Genomic DNA, 23,314 nt, shown 5'->3' on the forward strand with positions numbered 1-23,314 from the left:
AAAAAAAAAAAAAAAAAAAAAGGAAAGCAGTGTTTGAGCTTGTTTAATTAATGCAGGAGATCAGAAAAGGCCCCTATCCTGCTCTCTTGGTAATTAAGCAAGGTTAATTTGCAAGCCTCTGACTTATCTAGAATTGCAGAAATGGCACAAGTTTGTGTTTGAATAATCCAAGAACCGCAGAAACAAGATTTACAGGCTCTGTTTCTCTGTCCCTCATTCCTCATCCAACCAGGACCTTTTGTCACAGGAGGGCCAAGTGGTATTAGACTTCAGACCTCCTGTAAGGGGAGGCCATTTGATCTGTGTGCAGAAAAGGGGCAAACTAAGGGAAAGCTTCAAACACCCTTCTAACCTAATGAAGAATGTGAAATACCCTTCTTCACTGCTGCAGTTAGAATGTGCAGAATGGGAAGATGGGAGATTAGCGAGAGCCAGTCCTGGATGAATTCTTATCTTCCACACTTCTCACCTTTCCCTCTTGTAATCAGTAAGAAATAATAAATATCTAGCACTAGTGACATCTATGGACTCTTAAATCAGAAAGGTTCCTTGTTCAGAAAATGTCAGCACATCCCTTTAAAAGATAGAGAAGACTTAATCTGAAGAGAAAAATTATTTAAACATATTGGTTTCATTTGGATTTTTGTCACTGTTCAGCTATTGATGCTTGCGAGACCAGCAATGGTGGCTGCTCTGCCAAAGCAGAATGTAGAAAAACAACACCTGGAAATAGAGTCTGCATTTGCAAGGCTGGGTACACTGGAGACGGAATAGTCTGCATTGGTGAGCATTCATGATCTCTTGTATATCACAGGGAGGGAAGTTACAGGAGTGCATTGTCCTGTAGATGGAATATGATCCATTTAAGGCACAGGATTGTAGTTTCAATACTATGTCAAAGGCATATCAACAGTCTTGCCTGCAACACCATGTGGCAGATATGACTTGACAAACTGGATCTGTAGCAGTACAGTATAGCACCAAAGCTAATAAGGCAGACCTGCCTCTCAGCAGAGATAGCCCGGTCAGTGACAGTGTGATACATCTATGCTGCTCTGACCATTGCAGACTGAAAGAGTCTGGTACCATACCTCCCCACATACCATTCTAAAAACACTAACTGCAAGGTTTTAGCCTKTACCAAGGCAACTACAAGGCTCAGATTGAGGCATCAAATAGCTAAGACAGTCTCATTGATTCATGGTTGTCATAATCTGCATGCCCGATATGCTTTACTTCTGAGAACCCAAGAAGGGAGATAAGTCACTCWTTTTGCTCTTGCTTCTGTTTTATAAAGAAATCAACCCTTGTCTAGAGAACAATGGTGGCTGTGATAGAAATGCTGAATGCACACAGACTGGACCCAATCAAGTGAGTACTCCATCAATGCAAATAAATGGGACCAGACTGATCGTTTCCGGTTGGGTAAAAACTTCCCCATCTGAACTTTCTTTTAAATGGAAAACTAGGTTTTGCATCAACAAAAATTCTGAAGTGTATGCTTCCCTCAAAAATGCACTCTTGAGTGGGGGAGCATTGAGGAGGGAAATGGGGACATAAACTTGAAAAAAAAGATTTGGTAGAACAAATCCAAAAAATGTAGAGGCAAACAATGTTATGAGGTTTCAAACTCAATACAATAGTGTTTTTCTCCTTCTGGAGGGTGTTTTTTTTGTTGTTTTTTTTTTTTTGTTTGAAAACCTGTCAGTTTGAAAGTATTATCAAATAATGTTTCCTTTATTGTTATAGAAACTGTCTGTGGAAAAATTTCATTTCAAAATAGCCCTTCTCCCAGCATTGCTCAAATACATTCACAGAGAGACAAAACAGACTGAATCATAATTCTCATATAGTCATTCAGTCTCAACATTCTGTGACCATGATGACAAAATACCACATACTCTCCAAAGAAATAGGAAAAAAAAGAAAAGTGAAAAAGACTTAAAGGGAAGAGGAGAAAAATTGGCCCAGGCAGTCACATTTCAGAGATTACTGTTTCTATTTTTATAACAGTTCCCTAATTGCGGCACTTATTATCATCCCTGGCTATTAGCAGGACTGTAATCCCCCAACAAGGACTGCAGAGCAGTGTTTCTTCAGGAGCAAGGAAAAAAAAAAAAAAAAAAAACCCACAGACCAGGAGTCAGAGTCTGGATCCTGCCTTCCAGTTGCCCAGGGAAGAGGATAGGGCAGGGCATATTCCCTGTCAGCTCTTGTTGCTGATACTGATTAATTATCCCTGTGCCTTGACTGTCGTTTGCAAGTCAGCACATTTCTGATGGGAGTGTAGAGCTGCTTACTCATTCGCCGTCCCTCTGGACAGGATGAGGGGTGGTTATTCTCTTCCTGACGTGGTCACTGGTGATAGAAGTAGTAGCTACAGTACGATTATGTATACTTCCTCACTCATGGAAATACACGTAACACGAGAGTAGTAATAACTGCCATTATAAAATCTCATCACTACACAGCCTAACTTCTGTGCTAGAAATTCATATGCTTTCTCAAGGAGTTTGAGTCATCCAGATTTACAAAATATTGCTATTATACTGCCTAGCAGTTTTTGTTTCTGCTGCAGAAATCTCCTCCAAAAATTTCATCTTCTACATATTAAATGTGGATTCTAAACTGAGTCTCATTAAGCAGTGAATTGAAGGGGAGGAGAAATCATTTCTTTGTAGCTGTGTTAATCAGCATAAAAGCTGCAAGTACGAAAAAGAGTAATCATARCATAAGCATTGAATGTATTGCCACTGAATGGGAAGCTGAGTAGCAACATCAGGACAACTGTGTTTTGTAGAGGTGTTTATAGAGTTATTTCAACTGTTTTTTTTTTTAGTTTAGAGGAATATCAACCAATGAAAGTGAAGCAAGGGAAACAATTTAGACTTTTAGCCAGTTACACAAGAAGGGTAGTAGTGCAGGGAGGTGGAAGGGGTCGTTTCAAATAAACAGAACAGCCAGGCCAGGGAAGGGAGARAGCAAGATGGATAGGCAGGGAAAGAGCAGATAGAGCCTATCAGAAACTGTCACCTTTCCATGTATACATATTTCGTATTTTCACTTTATAGGCAACATGTAATTGCTTGAAGGGATATTCTGGAGATGGTAAAAGATGCACATATATCAGTCTGTGTTCACAGGTAAGTGTCATTTTTAAGGAAACATTTAAGTTCTAACTATTACATTTTGGGGTTTGGTGTGCAATCCAAACTCACGTATGAGAATTACCCCCTCTGCCCATAATCAAAGAGTTAGGCAAGCCCATCCTTATTTCAGTATATGCTTTAGCGCTGTCACTGTTCTAGAAACTAAGCATGCAACCAGGGCTTTTCTTGAATCACAGCCTGGATGTAATACAAGTCAGGACTCTGACTCATCATTGAGTCAGAAAAACAACTTCAAATCAAATCTAGAGAAACAGACCCTAGTCTGTAGTAGTTAAATGCAGATTTTTTGTCATTGCTAGAATTCATACAAAAAGCTACTATCTAAATTTGTGTTTGAGACCTAAAGGGCTTACCAGCATTTTAGTTGATGAGAAGAAATGCAGGGGGGTTTGACAAGACACAATTAAAGATCATGATTCTAATGATAAAGCAGAGGAGAAATGCAATCTATTACACAAAGTAGTAATGCCAAAAATGATAATGCCACAAAAATCAAAGGTTTAAATTGTTGTCTCTTAGGGGCCAGTTCTAGTTGTTGGAGGAGTCAGGAGTTTAAGAACCAAGAGAAGAGTCTATCATAGGTCAAAAATTCAATTTAATGACAATATAAGAAGCTGGGGGAGGGCCAGAAAAATCAGTCCTTGCATGTGATTTGAAATTACATCTGCACAGCCTGAAAGAAACACATGATCAGAGGTCAACATCTACATCCCCTGAACTATTTATAGTCAAATTAGAGTATCAAGTCCTCATGTTGCCAGGTTATTACTAATGAAATCCATTCCACAAGCAAAGAGTTACCATGGGGCCTGAGCACATCTAGGATGACTGAAGCAGATGTTTTTGTCAGTGGTCCCAGCTTACATGCTCACCTGAGGCAATGATCCCACTAAGCAATTGAAAACAGCTCCTACAACCGTGCACAGGCTGCTCTCAGGRGAATTTCCCAGTGTATCCTTGTGCACACATTGTATACCATAGCTGTGTTGAAAGCTGCAGCACAGAGTAGGGTTACCCACAACACACAAAGCAAAGACGACAGAGCTGGGCGGGGGGAAGGGAATGAAAGCCTTACTTGAGAAAAARATAAAATTATTCTTCATAGAAACCATTTCCCTTCTTTCTCTCCACCATAAGCAAATCCAGATTCCCTGTGGCATTTGCCATYGCATCCTTCACTTAGCACTACAGACTGAGAATTAGCCACATTTGTTTTTGCATGAAATAGCTCAGATGGTGCAAATATGTGGTTTGCAGTAACGTGGTGCTTTATGTTAGCCACGTTGCTCTAATTTTTGGTAGGCTGAAGCAGGGACATACCCACTTTTCTGTGTGCTTTGAGCACAGACAGTAACTCTCACCCTACCAGCCTGGGCTGCCARCAGACTTCATCTAACTTTAAAAGGYTGCAGAGATGGAAGAGCAAGGGCACTGAAGACAGAAGATGGAGGAACAGAAGCTCAAAATTATGAGCTGCTGCTTTCCATTGTTTTGTTCTAGCTCTTCCACCTGGCTAGTTACCGTAAAAAAGGTGGTTTTGAGAAGTGTCACTGACGGACCAGAGTCTCATCTGGCTTTGCCATGGCGAGACCTTTGGGCAGCAAAGCTTTGCGGGAAGCTGTGATGAATACAAGATTGCCAGCAATCCACCTAGACCTAGTCAAATAAATAGCAAGTAAATCCAAACCCACTACTTATGGCCAGGACTCACTATGGCCTTTCAAGTTAGGCCCTGCTGATAGCTCCAAAGGGAGCTCTTGCTCCTACCCAGGGCCCATAATAAAAGATCCTAAAGATGACTCGCTGGTGAAGAGAAATGAGTACATGGAGAGAAAACAAGATGTTTTCTCAGTTTTTCCCCCCAATTCCCTCACAAGCCCAGGCAACAAACTTATTTGTAAACTGAGATGCCGACTATCTCATTTGTGACTTGAAGAGCCCTGAACTCCAATCTGTTGCTCCTGGGTAGGGAAGAGCACTCCGTCAGCCCACAGAGGTCTCCAAAGATGTGCACTCAGGTGAGACAATCACAGCTGCTCCAAACCCAAGGCTGTACTAGCGATCCACCAAGGGGAGGGTGGGAGATGTTTTAGAGGAGAGCATACATGATAGTATTGCTAGCTGGCCTGGGCTATCAAAGAATAGCAGCTCTGGAAATCCACGTTCTTGGCAACACTGACATGATTTACAGCCATAGATAGTTTCCTTCCTTGTAAGTCAATACTGCCTCAACAGAGCGCCTAAGAATCATATCCCTGAGGCCCAGAATAAGACCTGCCTGGAAATTTTTTAGATCAAATAGGACAGTGAACTAAAGCTGTAAAGAAGGAGTCAAAATCTGTCCCATGGATAARAGGAGAGTTGTTTGTTTTAATTAACCTTAAATGCTTTTTTTCTGTTTGCAAGAATATATATTGTCAGAAGTTTCAACAAGATCTAGTTTCAAAAATTTGGTGGGATTAAGTTCTTTAAGTCTGAAAAAAAAAAAGAAAGTAATAGTGAACTAGATTTGTTTTGTACACTCAGAAATGCAGCATTAAGGTATTTTAAATTTTGATCTTACAAGAATAATGGAGGCTGCAGTGAATTTGCAATCTGTAATGACACTGAGCTGACAGAAAGGACCTGCACCTGCAAACGTAACTACGTTGGGGATGGATTTAAATGTCGAGGCAATATCTTCCAGGTAAGGCATTACTTGTGTTTACTGCCCCAATTGTTCTTCAGATTGTTATTTAATAATTGTCTGTTAAAACATGCCAATTTTGTCCTTGATAAATCAGTAAATCTATCCTAGAATTTGCACTTATCCCTGTCCAAGAATACAGGAATGGAAATTGTAAAATAGCCATAACCACCAAAGAATCAGGGGATAMTTTAGTTCAAGGGGACTCCTACAGGCAGTCTGGCCAACATCCTGCTCAAGGTAAAGCCAACTTCATAGTTAGATCATKTTGCTCAGGGTCATGTTCAAGAACAATTATTTTATACCAGGTACTGTATCCACAGAGGTACAATGATTGCGGTATGAGAAGCGTGATTGTACATATAGTCTTTCATACAACACCAATTGGCACTATAAACCAAAGACTACACTGGAAAGYGTAGTTTTCAGTGATTTATAGTGACAACTTAAAGCTGGCAACTTAAAGTTGAAACACATTGAAAACTTGATTTTTAGAACATAGCATTTTGCTTCAAAAATGAGACCCTTTGAAAGTACTTCAAGATTGGCACCCACATTAAAAAAAAAATCTTTCCTAATACAACTTTCCATTACAATATCTTTGGTACACAAAAAAATAGAAAAATGCRTTTTTCTGTAACAGCTTCCATTTTCCAGTACTGACAATCCAGTTATGGGCTTGTTTCATGGCATCTTCTTAATAAAAAGATGACTTCAAGAGGAAAAGAAAAACTAAACTGATGGATGGTTGTTATGAAAGCAGTATTAGGGAGGTAATAYTGGTATTTTTAGACTTCAAAGAAGGTTGTTCTTTGATAGAGCAAGGTAAGAAAAGAACAACAGGAACAGTGCAGGCAGATAGCTTTTTTTCTAGGCCAAAAAATCCTGTCATGAAACTCCTCACTTTTCCAAGTGCTGCATTTGTATTCCACAGACTTTGCTCCACATTTGCAGTACTGTTACAAAGTCTTGTTCTTGGTTGCAGGAACTTCTCAGGGACTCTAGAACATCTAGGTTTTATTTTCACCTGGAGGTAAGAACCTTGAGAGTTTGGTTTTGGGGGGGTGTTCCTTTTTTCTCTTGAGGGCATCAGGGCAAGCAGGCAGAGATTCAGTGTGTACCCAACATCCTTCAARTTAATTAAGATTGGACTGGGATCACCAATCACTCTGCTATTAACTAATTAATTTTTAACTGCTGTTAAAAAAATCTCTAGAGAAGTAATAATTAAGACCAAGACCCCAGGGAAACTCAAGGCCTCCATGACAGGCATAAAATTGAAGCCTTTGCCCATTSACTGTCTGAGATCTTCTAGCATTTCTCTCTTTCAAATTCTGATGTGAACAGCTATCTTCTCTATCATCTTCACACACACACACCACCCCAAGGCCTGTCCAGTCTGACATGCTATTTTCAGTCATCCCTCTGAAACATTCCCAGGATGCTGCTATGTGTTGCAGGACAGCTGACATGTTCCTCTATTTCTGACTGCCTTTTAGAGAACAACAACAATAAATCTCTGTGTACTCACATGCATCGGAACGGCACAAATTTCTRTGTTGACCTGCAAGTACACAGACCCATATTCTAGTTTGAATTCTGCTACCATGGTAGATGGATGACTTTATCTCACTTTACCAGAACTTTCCTTATTTTAGATTGTCAATGGTCATTGTAAAGTGCCTGCAATACCCCAGGTCAATTTGTACCTCAAATAGTAATAAATCCATGGCTAGGTACACAGAACCCTATATCAGCTAAACATATGCACAAATACATGTATTCACTTTTGAATATTGCAGGATGAAAGGGTTTTCCATTCTCCCTTRCCCAGGAGGGAATAGCACTCTTCACCTTTCTTACACTTAGAATTGGTCAAGAGCTTTCCCCTTTACTCTCCTGTTTATTATTGTACAGAAAATGAAGATTTGACTTTAAGCTGAAAGAGCAAACAGAAAAATCCTCCATCTTATATTTGCATACAGTGGTAAGAGATAAGATTGAGAAAGAAAGTCTACCCAGTAGAAAAGTGTTTCTCTCGCTCTTATATTTCAGAAAATAAACCRAGCGTGCAGCAGTACTCGAGCTGCAATCACCATTTCTCATTTGTCAAGCTGCCCCACGCTCTGTCTGTTCACTAGGTGAAGTTACTTGCATTAACAACTCATTACTGCTTTGTCTCTTAAATTTTCCAGGCCTTGTCTATCAGAGATATTGCAGGCCCCGGCCCTTTCACTCTATTTGTACCTCGCACAAATGTATTAAACACTGACTCACGAGTAAGTAGGAAAGCAGCCACAGGCTTTCTTCAAGCCATCCCCAAGTTTTTGGATTGAGATGCCTTGCTCACATGCTTTGCAACTCCTCCACTTTCTGTTGTAGGTTAAGGATTGGCTTGCCAGGGGAACAATGGCTCAAATCCTTCGGTACCATATGGTGGGTTGTGCCAGTCTATTGTACAATGACCTGACAACAATTGCAAACGTCACTTCTCTCCATGGGGACCCTATACAGATCAGCTATTCTCAGGTAAGAGAGTAATAAAGAAGTAGCAACCAGAATAAAGCTTTTAGCTTTTTAAAAATCAGGAAAATCCCCTTTCTTATTTGACACACAAAAGTGAATAAATAGAATTTTTAAAAGTAAATAAATAGAATTTTAAATTGCCCATTCGGATTAAAAAAAAAAAAAATGAATGCTTCGTATTTGCTATGCTAAGACTGTAGTTGTATGATCCCTACTTTGATATGAGTTATTTTGTCCTCTGACTGCATATTTATGAGCATGACCAGAGTTTGAAAGGGYAAGGGCTGACTTATCAAAACTAAGGCTATTACTTGTTGCAAAGAAAGCAGTGAGTAAGCTCAYTATATCAAAGAAGTTTGGCATCAGCTTCACTCTCCCACAAAAAAATTTTGTTACCTTACAGAACTCTGTGTATTTGAACAATAAAGCTGAAATTATATCCAGTGATGCCGTTGGCACAAATGGTGTGATCCATATCATAAATCAAGTTCTGGTCCCACCGCAGATTCAAGATTTTCCCTCAGGCAATAGGAAGGTATGTACAACTCATTACAAATGCGTTCTGAAGTGCTCAGAATGCACCATTCTTATCTTGGGAGTTTTTCCACATTTACTGGTAGATATATGTCACTCTCACACACACACACACACACACACACTCTCACAGCAGTGATGCTATAAACCCTTATATAAGAATAATTTAACATTGCTGAATAAATGCTTGTATATTTAAAATTAATTCAAGAATTTTATTTATTCTAACAGTATAAGAGGACTTCTACACAGGGCTTTTACAGTATCTTTGATTTCATAACAGTGACTTAACAGGAGAAAGCAAGCTAATATATTCTTTGTTCTTTTTTAAATGCCCATATAATGTATTTATTAGCATATTTCCTTCTTTGCAGGAAAGCCTCAAAATGGTTGCAGCCAAACATGGATACATCCTGTTCAGCAACTTGCTAGAGGTAAGACTAATGGATCGTCAGCCATCAGGCACAGGTTTTAAACATTTTTYGGACAAAAGCACAGACTTGGCACACAGCATCACTGACAGGATGGTGCTCAGTAAATCAGAGGGCTTGCAACAAGGTATGTGACAAACCTGGTCTTCATGCAGTCCAGGTCCCATAGGGGACATCAAACAGACTTGCCATGASCTGTCTTCTCCCAGCTCTGCTCTGAGTTTGACCTAAGCACAACTTTGAGACCAAAGCTGTGCCTGCAGCCTGATTTTTAGTGGGAAGTCTTGGGTACTAAAACACTTTTGAGAATTGGGCCATACAACAGCACTTCAGCAGCTCAACTCAAGCATCCAGTTTTTAAAGTCGTGGCACTTGCAGCCATTGACCAGGACAATTTAGGGTCAATGTCATTTTAGAGGGGCAGTTAGTTCCACCCCTCCTTGTTTTGTTTTTTGTTTGTTTGTTTTTGCCAATGTTGCAGAATAATAACATGCTCAGTCTGATTAACGATCCCGTTCACAAACCTGTCACGCTCTTCTGGCCCACGGATGCAGCTATCAGAGGCCTCCCACAGGAACAACGGGACTTCCTGTTCAAAAAGTCCAATACAGACAAACTGGTGCAGTACCTCAAATTCCACATCATCCGAGATGCAGAGGTAAAGCCTTTGATTTTTAGAAGTGTTGCCAAAGCTAACATGCACAAGACCAAACACACATCTCCTCTATTTTCTTCCCAGGTGTTGGCCTACCAGCTCCCCCGCTACAGCTTATTGAAAACCCTGCAGGGCTCCAACCTCAGTGTTAGTTGTGGGGATAACAGGGAGATTGTAAGTATTTGCCTTTCCATCATGTTTACCCTTAGCCCTGGCAGCAGAATCTACTCAGGCAGACTTCACTATGCCTATGCAGAGCTGCCAGAAGGGGCCAGTGGCAACAAAAATTATTTGATCTTTGCCAGTCCATGCTAACAGCTCCCAAATCTGGGTCAGCCACTCCAAATGATTCAGCAGGCTAGACTGGTAAATAAGACCATTTGTAAGACTTTTTGGAGCCATCATTTTCCCTGCTGTAAGATGTCATTTGTTCAAAATAGCTCTCAGTTACCTCAAAAGACAAACACCAGTATATTCAAACTTTTCCCTCAACAAAATACGCAATGCAAAACTGTAAGATGAACCTGGATTTGGGAGCAACCTCATGAATGCAGCATCTGTCTACAAACTCTAGTTTGTAAGTACTTACACACTAACATGCAGGTGTGTGCAGAATCAGGTAAACCAGAACAACAGCATGTTTTTCTGTGCAGAATTACTGGAGCATAACCTACATTTCCTCTAGCTAGTATCCACCTCAAAGTGAGGCCAAATTAAAATATGCATAAGACAAACCAACAGATGTAGCATAGGTGTGCTTTGTRCTCTAGGAGAAAAAAGGATCTGCCATCTGTGATGTTACAGGACCCCGAGTTGCAAGAGGTCCCAAAATTGATTTCCAGCTCCTGCAGCCATCAGTGTTACCAATAGGATAACTTGACACACCATTTCATATTGGGAGCTTCCCTATAGAGGGAGAGTAATTCCTAATTCCCATTCAGCATCTAGCTTCAGTTTGACCCCAAGGAAAACTGGGTCCTGATTTGTTATACCTTTCCTCTCGTCTCATCTTTTAGGGTGCCCTTTTCCTGAATGACAGGCGGTGTAAGATAGTGCAGCGGCAACTGGAGTTCGATGGAGGTATCGCATACGGCATTGACTGCCTGCTGATGGACCCCAGCCTCGGGGGCCGCTGTGACAGCTTTTTCACTGTGGATTTCCCGGTCAGTCTGGCATTTTTTACCSCTGGTTAAGGCATGGCTTGTGGGCCAAACCCTATCCTTACAGAATCCAGGGATAACACTCRAAACAGCTTCATCACTATGGAGATTAAGTCCTATCATTTCAAGCTGCCTTCATCTGCTGCTTCATATTTGCCACACCATCTAAAGCACAAGTAAAAACAAATGCAGTACTGTGCCTAAAAGATGTACAGAGATAATCTTGTATCAATGCTAAGGAACACAGGGGATAAGTAGTCTCCATTTGAAAGTAACTTAGCTAGCTCTGACCAGAGACRTTTTTTCCCAGGCCAGAACAGTACCTTACAATGCAAGCATGGATTTTTTCCCCGTGTACTTTTGAATAATGCATATTCACCCTATGTATTTGGTCATACAGACTTTATTAAAGTTCCCTCTTACAAAGGAAGGKTATTATCTATCCCAGTTATACAAAGTTTTAAGAACACAAAACAATTGCCTAGCCTGTAAGCCGGGTGCTAGTTGTCTCACATATCTGCTTTCACAGAAATATGTTTTAAGGCATCTGAATRTGCTTTCTCAGTATGAGGGAAATTTCCTGTACATGTCCTGTAAATAGGAAGTTTCGAAATCCATAGATTTCTAGACACTCACAGTACACACAAGACATCCATACAGTATCAGCAAGGACTATGTTGGTATCCAGAATGAGAAGGAAGCTTTCTGGAATTCATCACTGATGCAGAGTACCCAACTGACTTGATTTTTTGGAGAAGGGGTGCTTGATGCTAGAACCAAAGTATTTGTGGTAAAAATGTGACTTCCCTCTCRGGTTCAGTGACTGATCAGCTTTGCATCTTCCTTCCCTCCCCAACTAATGTTTTTGTTTCTGATAATTCTGTTGATTCCAGTATTTTCAAATGGAACAATTTGAAATTGTTTCAGGACCAAATTTATTTCAATTTTATATATTTGTATTTATGTGTGTGTGTGTGCACGCGCATGTGCGTACCTAGATGAAACAAATGCTTTCATTTAGTCAATCTCAAGAAGCTTATTGGAATTTACATTTCAGTTAGGAAATCAGAACTTTTGTATATCATGTCTGCACAAGATGCATTTTGTGTCATGGTTTGTTAAATGAAGTGAAACAGCTATTATTTCTACACATGTGATCAGCACTTTCTGACAATTAACCCTTTTTCAGTATTCCAAATTAAACTTCCAAGTCTGGTTTGCCCTGTGTTGATACTTGTTTGGAGACTGTCCACCATCTCCTTTCCACAAGTGTTAAACTGGCAGCAAATTCCTCCTTCCATTTATTCTGATGCAAATTTCATTTCTTACATTTCACTWCAACTCAATGCAACTATTTCATTGTCATTTTCCTTTACTCTTTCTTCAAAGTTCTTATCATCTGTATTAAGAATACTAAGTCCACATTCTTTTCTGCTCATATTTACTGCTCAYGTAAACACACACTCTTGACCATTCCAAATAGCCTTTTGTTATTTTTCATACAAGTTTGTTTTTTCTCTGTTTTCTACAACAGGGGCATTGTGTTAGCTGTTACAGTAATTCTAAGTGCCCTCCAGGGACAAAACCAAAGGTAATACATTAAAATCCTGCATTTAAAACGTCCAGCTTGCTGGTCTCTGTACTTCATATAATCACAAACTAGAGTAAGTTTATTTGACCAAAAAAAGAGAGGGAACTCTGAACAATGAAACTACACAGTTAAATGAAGCCATAAAAACTCTGGGCCAAMGTTTTCCCTTGGTGAGCATATACATCCTGGTTATGGGGGAATCTTGTCAGATGTTCACATCACATCCAGTGAAGCAGGTGCTTCAGCTGACTTTGGAACCACCCCTCCATCCTCATTTATGGTGCTCAGGAAGTCAAGAACGAAAAAGAAAGGTGATGGTCTCATATCTGCACTTTTCACACATCAGAAAAAATCCTGACCACTCATAGCATCCATGGATGCCTCAGACAGCTTTTCACTTATATCAGGTCCTAAGAAACACAAATCCTGGGCAACTACAGGTATCATCAGTATTGTGACTCTTCCCAGCAATAAAATTAGCTTTGAAACTAGTTGTTATAATTCAACAAGCTGWTCTGTGAGCAGAGGAAGTAATAAGTCCTGTTACCCAGGGATCTGGATCCCCTGTTCCCTAGCCACAGTGATCTCAGCTCCTCACTGAGCATCCCTCAGATGTTCAGTTGCTGCTTTTGGAATTAGTTTTCTGGCTTTCCCTTAGCAGGAAGGTAATCTGGGGCCTCTGCTTTTGCTCAGCCCCAATCATTATGGATCAAAGACCAAAACAGAATGRAGCTGCTTGAGCCTTCTTTCATTGRGACAGGAGGCTAGAAGAGCTTAAATCTTTTCTATTTATCAGTTTGCCTTCCAGAAAGATATCCATAGCCAAGTGTAAATATTTGTCAGCTGCTCACTCTGGCTCACCTTAAGAAATAGCTTACTTTGGTGTATTCCCACATCCCCAGAATTGCTTTGCCCCTCTCCAATATTCCCACTCCTGGCATGYGGACAGCTCAGAGATTTAGGTAGTAGATGCTGAAACATCCATAAATTACTGCCTGTTACATTAAAAAAATTGCTTTTCCTGGAAAAACAAGCAGCTCATCAGATGCTAAGTGAGCAGCTGGGGCTTTCAAGCAACAACAGTTTAATTCAGCCTACATCARCAATAATACAGTGAGAAAAAAAAAGTTAAAAACTTCACAGAGCACTCATCTTGCTGTGTTTCTCTCCCTTTCCATGTTGGACCATGTAACGCCCAGGAAGGGATTCACAGATGTACATATGAATCCTACGGGCTCCGGAGAGACGGCTGCCGCAGAAACTGTTCAATGGTGATCCATACCACAAAGTGCTGCAAGGGTTACTTTGGACGAGACTGCCAAGGTAGGATTTTCCTGCTGCAAGTTCGTGTCCTCTTAATACCCAGCTAACAGRAAAGCTGACAGAAAAGGAAGGCCACTGCTCCTTAGACTCAATAGTTCAAACAGAGGATAGGGAGTAGCAGGGAGGAATGTATCCCTGCATTAATTACTGCATTCGTATCCAGAATTAGCATGGCCTATGCAGGAGAAATGGGCCTGGAAACAGGAGCTATGGAAACCTGAACTATGTTATCTRTAATAAGAGACATTAATAGAGACCATCTGCAAAACAAGTTCTGTTGCAAGAACTAAAGTACACAAAAAGTATTACTGATTTTTTTACTCCAAATAACCTTTTTCACATGTTTACAGCAAGTTTTAAACTCCATGGTAGTACTGAACCAAGTGAATATTAAAAAGAGTAGAGATTGCTGTATTGTAACCATACCTAGAGAGTCTTAATCAGTCACCAGCCGAAAGTCCTTTGAAAACAAACAAACAAAAAAAAACCAAACAAAAAAATCAGCCTGAAGGTAGCAACATCAAAACATACTAAACAYATGCTTTAGCATTCCTCACTCATCTGCAAGTGCACATGCCACTGGTAAGCTCAGACATTGCCCAATATAGTTCTAAGCAAGCATGAGAGCGCTTGGGAGATTTTTATCCCCAGCTGTTTGTTAACRGATACTAATGAACTCTGGGCTCCTAAATCATTGGGCACAGTTGTGGTTCTGTGAGGAAATGCAGCAAATCCTCCCAGTTAGCTCCTAATTTAAATGAGTATGAACTTCAAATGCCAGCACTACAGGGGAACAGCATTAAGGCACTCATCAGCTCAGGTAGGTCCAACTCTCCCAACCTGTTAGCTATATCCATGCGTGCTGTGTCTGAGGAGCTTCAATCAGTCAGTTGTTCCCTTTGATTTTCCTCAGCTCCATTCAGGTGACAYGCCACACTGAGACCCTGAATATGTGATATTTTGAGAAGGGAGGCATGCAACAGTGCAGTATCAGGCCAGCTGAACTGATGACCAAAGTGATTTGCCTCCTTGTTATCAATGGCAGCCCAGCTACAATTTGGACCTCAAGCRGCAGCAGTGCTTAGGGAGATCCCAGTGTAGGTATCAGCTAGCAGACTGGTCTGAGCATGCTTAGCCCTGCCAGCTCCCTCTTTTTCCAGATTTCACGAGCAAGAACTGCACACATACTGATCCCAAACAYTTTTGGCCAGCCTGAGCTGCCCTCCCTGCCCCGACACCTCCCAGCCCAGGGTAATCAGGGCTCACATCAGCAGTGTGCTGGTGTATAGACATGCAGGTGGGTAGACATGCAAGTGGACCTGATCAGAGCATGAGCTAGGAATTGCTGATGGCACATACATCTCTCTCAAGGGTCAGAATAAGCAAGCTCTAGATAACAGTTCTTAATTCCCAGAGCTGGAAGAGTCCACTACATCTTTCTACTACAATTTGTAAAAGCATCTGAAGGCATTAGGAGCATGAAATTGCACTCAGAAGCATCACAACTGCTTTTGTGCAGTGAATATTATAAGGAGTATTATATATCTCTGCCTAGCAGAGATGCATTCATAAGCATTTCACTGTTCAAGGCCTTTACAGCATAACGAATGGTAATAACAAAARTGTGCACTTTAGTTCATCAGCCACTTTTTCTAAACTTTCAGCTTGCCCAGGAGGGCCAGAGACTCCTTGCAATAACCACGGCTCCTGTGATGATGGGTACTCAGGGACAGGAGAGTGTGACTGTGACAACGGCTTCAATGGGACTTCATGTGAGCTGTGTTTGCCAGGCAGATATGGCTCTGACTGCAGATGTATGTTTAAGTTTCACTTCTATACTGTTTCCCTTTGCAAGCCCAAACTATTTTGTCCGTGGTTGTTTTTTTCAGTAGACTAAGCAATGCTTCTCCATTTCATCACTAACATTTCTCCCGAACTCTTCCTTACACAGAGAGATGGCACAAAGTCTCAGAAGAGAGATCCACAAAAGGGAGGAAGAGAAGGTGGTGAGGACAGAGACTTTAGTCAGCCCTCAGTGCAGGGCTCCTCCTGTTACTTGTATACAATACRCAAACATCAAATACAGAGCCTTAGTCAACACATCTTTTCAGCTACAGCACAGCCTTATATCCTGTCCCAGTAAATGGCAAAACAGTATTTTAGCAATGTRGTTTATAGAGGAACGTAGGAGGAGACGGCCAATGAAGAAAAGAAAAGTTGAAGGTAGTCTGTGAAGAGGGACAGCAGCCCAGAAGATGCTCACATAACCTCCTTTGCTATGTTGTAAATGTAACCTAGATGGAACAAGCCTCATGTTTCCTCACAGGGGTCAATGTCACCCTTTGAATTTRAGTGTTTTCCCCAGTATAAGACTTTCTGATGGCAAGCTGCAGTCTTAACTCTTCCATCCTAACACYGCACACACTGATAGTGCCCATGAGCACATGAAGTTATGGGGCGTAGGCTGGATAGCCTTAGAGCAGGGTCAAGGCACCAGATTTCAGCACTCAGAACTGTATTTATCTGCACTTTATCCATTTTACMGCACACCATAGCATAAATTCCACATGAGCTGTTCATTAATCTGAAACCCAGATTAATGGTACTTCCTTTTTGAGGAAAGTCTTATAGCCCCTTATTTTTAATGCATGCTTATCCTAACTATAAACAAAGTATTTGAACTAAGTGAATAGAAGCYAGAGGGTAGAACTCCATTTCAGCAGCACCAGGCTTTCACAAACTTAGAATTTCACCAAATCCCACATTATTTTCCTATATAAACAACAATATTAAGGAAAAAAATGATGCTATTTTGTTGCAACACACAGAGCCATCAATAACTCCTCAAGAGGGACTCAATACACAAGCTATTATAAGGCCCAAACAGTATGTGGGGGAAATCACCAATAGAATAAAGCAACCCCTCATGCTTGAGCTTGTAGGACGTAAGGGGCAACAATCCACATACAAAGGAACACAAGGAATTCAGAAGAGTTCAGTCATAAAAATATCTAAAACACACACAAAAAAAACATTACAGGTAACTTGCCCATGTTTTACAACAAAGCTCACTAACCTCATATGTGGTCTTCTTAAACAATCAAACTTTCTCCCACACAGTATCTAAGCACATTACTTCCACACACCTTAATTCTCTCACCTAAAAGGCTTTCCCACAGCTAGCAGCTGCTGCTCATTAGGATGAAATTCAGGCCCATTCGTTAACTCTTTCCTGCTACAGTTCTTCATGAAGTTTGTTCCTCCATTCATAGGCAGATCAGTATTTGTTTTCAGAGGTGCCTTGAACTAATGTGCATTATAAATCACAGAGGAAGTCAAGTCAGAAAAGACTTCAGGAGCTCTCTATAGTCCAACCTCCTGCTCAAGGCAGGGTCAGCTCTGAGATCAGACCAGGCTGCTCAGGGCTTTATCCAGTAGGGTAAGCCTCCAAGGATGGGGATTGTCCAAACTCTCTGGGCAGCCTGTTCCACTGCTTGCGTATCATGGTGGTGAAAAGGATTAATCTAAATCCTTGATAGAAAATACTATGCCTGAACTGACAATCTAGATGGTGTTTCTCAAAGAAAAGATTTTCCCTTTTCTCATTGACAGCTCTGAAAATGATTGATTTGTGTTCTTTTTGCAGTCTGTGAATGCAAGGCCCATGGGCAATGCGACGAAGGATACTCTGGAACAGGACGATGTTTCTGTGAAACAGGATGGACTGGTCGGCTATGTGAAACCAAACTAGGTCTCTGTCTCAGGTCAACAGAGGGTTTGCATATAGGAGATGAAGAAAGGTTAATAACATCAGCTCTCACCCGGAGCTAAGAGGGCTATTAAGAGCACTGATTGGGAGATAGGGTCTGTGTCCCTAATTCTGCTGCTGACTGAACAGGTCCCTTCATTTCCCTGTTGCTTTGTGTGCGAAATGGGAATATGAATGCTTACCTTCCCTGTAGAAGTGCTTAGGACTATGTGAGAGAAGGTACTACCTGACAGCTAAGCAATCAGAAAAATGTTCATACAGGTTTTTCAGTTGGCAAGAATGGTATATTGGCTTCCTTTCTGTACTAAACAAGGACATTGCAACATAAATAGTGTGATGTTTTCATCCCGGCTGTTCTTCATTCCTCACAGCTCTGCTGCCAGTGTGTTCTCCRAGTTGTTCCACCAATGCTGTCTGTATGGAAAACAACACATGTCAGTGCAAGCCATTTTACAATGGAGATGGGATCACATGCACAGGTGAATTCTCTCCTGCATTCACAGCATGCTAAAAGAAGGCACATTCTTCTGCCCACACACATGCATTCACATCTATACAGTTACTGTCTGGCATGAAAATGTTGCCTATCAAACCTAAAGACTTGCAGCAAGCAGAGAYTGGAACAAATTTAGACCGTACAGAYTGTTTTTTTTCTAAAGCAAGTGGGTGGGCTTCATCAGACTTTTGCAAGCAGGAGTATCAGCAACAGGTGAGCTAGCTGCATTCACGTTCTGGAGAATGACAGGATTTTCAGCAGTAATTCACTTACAGGATTTCTTTGGTGACTTTTGGCAAGCAATTCTCTAGCAACATTCCTGCAGAAGCCATCGTTCTTTGTGAGCCAGGCACCTCCCACCCTCAGAGGTCACCCTGGCTAGAGCAGTATCCCCAAATGTGCAACTCTTACACCACCAAGAAGCAAAGCAGAATCTCTGGGAAATGCTGCCGTATTTTTAAATAACAAAAGTGCTGACAAGGGCTTCAGTGCTCTATCGGCTAGCTATTGCACAAGTTTAGGAATGGCCCAGGAAACTTAAACAGTATTTTTTCCCAAATAAGTGTTCTAGTCTCTCTAGGGTGCATTAACAAAATGGAGGTGGTTTACCCTTGTGAAAAACATCTTCTTCTAAGACACACCCAACTCATGTATTTTCTTTTTTCTTTGCAGCTGCAGACCTTTGCATACAAAACAACGGTGGGTGTCACAAGGCAGCAGACTGCACACAGATTGGAGTGAAAGTCTTTTGTAGTTGTCAGAAAGGATACAAAGGAGATGGCTTTACATGCCTTCCAATAAATCCTTGTGCTGATGGGTTCAATGGAGGCTGCCATGAACATGCTATTTGTACAGTCACAGGACCTGTAAGTTCAATGATTTTGGTCACCCCAGGGAAGTCTGAGGCAAYTTTTACTGATGCCAATAGAAGTCTTTTAATTGGCTTTGCTAACAGCTTGATCACACTCTGTATCTCTAAAAATCATTTGTTTCCCAAAACAGTGTTTATATATGACCAGCATACTTTCCATATTAATTGGGCACCCTCTCAACTGAGGGTGAGGAACATTTGGTTTTGAAATCTTTGCCCCAAAGAAAGGGGTACCACAGCGGATGAGATATTTTGCATGTAGAATTTTTCTATCACATTTGTTTTAGATAGCCCTATTTTGATACCTCTATTTGCAATAAAAGTTGGGTAGCTTGAAATGGCATATACTTTGGTAGCTAAACCTAGGGACAATTGAGAGAATATGTCACTTGCTGGTTGCTTAGGACTCAGCTTAACAAGCTTTGCAGCCACATGATACAAATTCCTGGGGTTGCAAGGTCAAAGCTGTATAGGAAAATTTGTGATGATGACTTTGATCCAGTAGTTGTCCTGGTGCTTTTGAGATCATCTATCTATTCCATTTTGCTGACTTGCYTGATCTGTCTTCCAGGAACTATCTAGAAAAGCCTTGCTGCTAATCTATTCTAGCTGCTAACAATCACAATCCCTAGATGTAACCGTCTCCTACTTGGTTTATATTTCTCAGTTTATTACAATCAGTGGACTGCTAAATTGCTTTCATGCTTCCACGTGCTGTCATTTAAACATCATTTTGATTGGTTTGACATCCATATTTGTTAATTAYAGGTCATATAATTCTCCAATGCATATTATTAGCTTTGTAGATAGAATTACACTGTGGTCTTAATTCAGCAGAGCACCTAAGTATGTACGTAAGTCTTCTGCTTAAAAGAATAAATGTCACCATGAAAGTAAGCAGTCTGAATCACAGTTGTTAGCAGCAACTTTCATGTTTGCACGTTCCTAGATACATCAAACAATTTTTCCAACAGTTCAAAATGTTGCTTGAAAATACCATTTTTATGTTTAATACTTGGCATGGCCTTTTTATTCTCTATGCAACTAGGATAAACGCAAATGTGAATGTAAAAATAACTACATTGGTGATGGGCTGAACTGCTCTGTGATGCAACTTCCAATTGACCGCTGTTTGCAAGACAATGGGCAGTGCCATCCTGATGCTGACTGTGCCGATCTCCACTTCCAAGGTCAGGACTGCACACTCTCGAATACGTGCRCACATGCACAACACAGTGGTCCTTAAGCCTTAGTTGTTCAGCTGGATCAATCCATGTAATCATCCTTGTTCCTGTAACGTCACACCGAAGTCAGTGGGTCTGATCTGAATCCATGCAGTTATAAGCTCACTCAGACTTCTACCTACATCCTCTTGAAACAATGAGATTTAAGCAGAATTAAAGTTAGAACACATGCTTAAATACTTTGCAATACTGGTTTTATGAAGCAACAACTGAAGGCATTCCAGGTAGAAATATTACCCCCAAGGGACCACTTTGTGCTAGCTATATTTCATAAAATTCACCAGTAGTTCTTATGGCAAAGTTCCCTCTGCACCCAGAAACAGAAATCCAGTCAGGAAGAGCTGGTTCTTCTCTTTCTTTGCAGATACCACGGTTGGAGTTTTCCATTTACGATCTCCACAAGGGCAGTACAAAATGACTTATGAGAAAGCGAAAGAGGCCTGCAACAATGAATCAGCCACCATAGCTACATATAATCAGCTGCTGTATGCTCAGAAGGTGATGTAGCAGGAGAAAATCCCCTGGAGTGGATGTAGCCAGGGTGTAAATGGCAAGGGAGGAGAGAGGGGGAGGCTGTGTGTTAATAGCTTCATTTTCCCTCTCTTCCTTATCCTCCTGCCCGGAGTTCTGTTTGGCTGGGACCCCAGTTTTTAGACTGTTTATTGGCTGTGCAAGATCAGTGATGTTAGCTCAGTTTGGAAGCTAACTGCTATTAAGATACACAGTGAGAACAAGGGGCCCAAGTCAAATCCTCAGATAGGACAGAGAGCTCTGAGAGAAGCTCAGAAAGGTTCCAGAAAATTAACACAGAAACATAGCAATGCAACACTGCGTATCTTTTTTTTTTTTTTTTTTTTTTTTTTTTTTTTTTTTTTTTAACCAACTACAAAGCACAGAGTAAATCAGAGAGGATCCTCTACCCGTAGTAACATCGCTTGGACTATTCCTGTACAAAATGCCTGTAAAGATCTTACTTGCCTTCATTTCTCTCTCCCAATTTTATTTTTGTGGTAAGCATTCCGAAGTGCTAATTTGTTGGCCTTAAGCAATAGCCCCAAAACTGGAAATACCCGTGAGAAAAAAAACTGCTGACTTGGTTTCATGCCTGTTCACACTGCACTGAAAGAGGTTGCCAAATTCTTGTTTTCAGTGATAGAGGGTAAGATGGTATTAAAGAGTGTTTTCATAGGAGTTTTAATTGTAAATACTTCTCAAAGAAACATACACTTTAGAATTAGGCTTACATTTTTCTTTTTCTTTTACGTAAGGTTCCCAAAATACTGTTAACTTACAATAGTCATTTCCATATTCTTTTTTCTGAATGTGTTATAGATAACACATGGTTGATGTCAGTGAGATCAGCATCACGCCTTGGGTTTGTAAAACTTGTTTTTAAAAGAGTAGGTCAGACTGACTATCTGTGGCTCATTCTCAGCTGCGGAGGAAAGAAAGAAGCCTGCAGTTTAGAGAGACCCTTTAAGCAAAATGAGAGGCTGAGGCAGGGCCTGCATGTAAACCTCTTTCTGTGGCTTATAGGCCTGAACCAAACCCAGTATCTCCTCTGCTTCGTGAGAAGATTCAGATCCCAGTTGGAGCTGTGGGTCTCAGGCATCCCTGCAGCTTAAAAATATCCCTTAAAGCATCTAAGTCAGCAGTAGGGGCTAGGTCCAGTATTCCTGGGTACTTCATTTCTATGTTTACCTGGTTTGTCAGCAATTCCCATGTTGACAAAAGAAAGGATTTCATATCCCCATTTGGCTTTCATAAACATATGCTATGCTTAGCTCTGATCCTGCCCTGGCTTTGAGCTCAGRGAAGCTTTTCCTGGGAAAGGCTCCCTTTGCCTGTATGGGGAGCCACTGACCTTTGCAGGGACCTTACACCTTCTGCAGCCCCTCAGCACACAACAGACTGCAGAATGGCTGGCCAGAGGGCCAGCACAAACCTATGCATCTCTCAAACCCTCAGAAATAGGACTAGTGAGGTTGGGTGCTGCATAAGCATGGTAGAGTGAGCTGCTGTCTCCATCTTCAGCTTGGTCTTTCCTCTATATTTTTAACCTTATGCTGGTTTCAGGCAAGATACCACCTTTGTGCAGCTGGTTGGTTAGACAACGAAAGAGTTGGCTACCCTACTGCCTTCTCCTCCCCAAACTGTGGAGCTGGATATGTTGGAATAGTCGACTATGGGAAAAGAGTCAACCTGAGTGAAACCTGGGATGTTTTCTGCTACAGAGAGAAAGGTAACAGAGCCCTCCAGTATTTCACTCTGGTTAAAAGACAGCAGCAACCTGGTTTTCAATCTCTTTGGTCAGCCTCAGAGACTGCCAGCTAGCATTGTAAAAGATTCTGTATTCTTTTTTACTTAAAAGAAAAAAAAAAGCCATCTGTTGACTGGCAAGTCATTTTTCAGAGCAGTCTCACCTCTGTTTGCCCACTCTATTATATCTGCTTATACCTTCCAGAGGTGAACTGCACCTGCAAGACAGGCTACGTGGGAGACGGTTTCTCCTGCAGTGGGAATTTGCTGCAAGTACTGATGTCTTTCCCAATGCTGACAAACTTCTTCTCGGTACGGCCTATAAATTACACATGTTGTTTGGAAGGATGAACAGAGTGAAGCAGCTGCTGTAATGTTGTAACCCAGTTGAAAGCCCATCTCTGCTTTGCCAGCACAGCACATGTCAATTAGTTACTGTTCTTCTCAAACTGCAAGAGAGAGGAAATACAAATAAAAAAAAAATACACCAGCAAAGCAAGTCTGGACCATCTCCACTGTTATTGGGATGCTGCTGACATTTTAAATGTTACAATGGCTTTTTGTAGTTTTATCAAATTGCTACTGGGGAAAGGCAAAGC

General features: G+C 41.1%; 1 protein-coding gene across 1 annotated transcript in view; it reads left to right on the forward strand.

Annotated features, from left to right (window-relative positions):
* STAB2 (stabilin 2) overlaps positions 1-23,314 on the forward strand; it is a 98,199-nt gene that overhangs the window by 65,309 nt on the left and 9,576 nt on the right. Inside the window, exons 42-63 of the mRNA XM_085322617.1 lie at positions 658-783; positions 1,298-1,371; positions 3,072-3,143; positions 5,737-5,856; positions 6,842-6,889; positions 8,052-8,135; positions 8,239-8,385; positions 8,786-8,917; positions 9,291-9,350; positions 9,829-10,005; positions 10,087-10,176; positions 11,019-11,165; positions 12,697-12,753; positions 13,953-14,076; positions 15,741-15,890; positions 17,723-17,827; positions 18,217-18,324; positions 19,014-19,207; positions 20,261-20,402; positions 20,821-20,954; positions 22,533-22,698; positions 22,921-23,027. Coding sequence (XP_085178743.1) covers positions 658-783; positions 1,298-1,371; positions 3,072-3,143; positions 5,737-5,856; positions 6,842-6,889; positions 8,052-8,135; positions 8,239-8,385; positions 8,786-8,917; positions 9,291-9,350; positions 9,829-10,005; positions 10,087-10,176; positions 11,019-11,165; positions 12,697-12,753; positions 13,953-14,076; positions 15,741-15,890; positions 17,723-17,827; positions 18,217-18,324; positions 19,014-19,207; positions 20,261-20,402; positions 20,821-20,954; positions 22,533-22,698; positions 22,921-23,027 — 2,564 coding nt within the window. The remainder of the gene's footprint in view (positions 1-657; positions 784-1,297; positions 1,372-3,071; positions 3,144-5,736; positions 5,857-6,841; positions 6,890-8,051; positions 8,136-8,238; positions 8,386-8,785; positions 8,918-9,290; positions 9,351-9,828; positions 10,006-10,086; positions 10,177-11,018; positions 11,166-12,696; positions 12,754-13,952; positions 14,077-15,740; positions 15,891-17,722; positions 17,828-18,216; positions 18,325-19,013; positions 19,208-20,260; positions 20,403-20,820; positions 20,955-22,532; positions 22,699-22,920; positions 23,028-23,314) is intronic.

Source organism: Rhea americana, unplaced genomic scaffold (genome assembly GCF_003343005.1).
Source record: "Rhea americana isolate MKP2758 unplaced genomic scaffold, rheAme1 scaffold_79, whole genome shotgun sequence".
NCBI lineage: Eukaryota > Metazoa > Chordata > Aves > Rheiformes > Rheidae > Rhea > Rhea americana.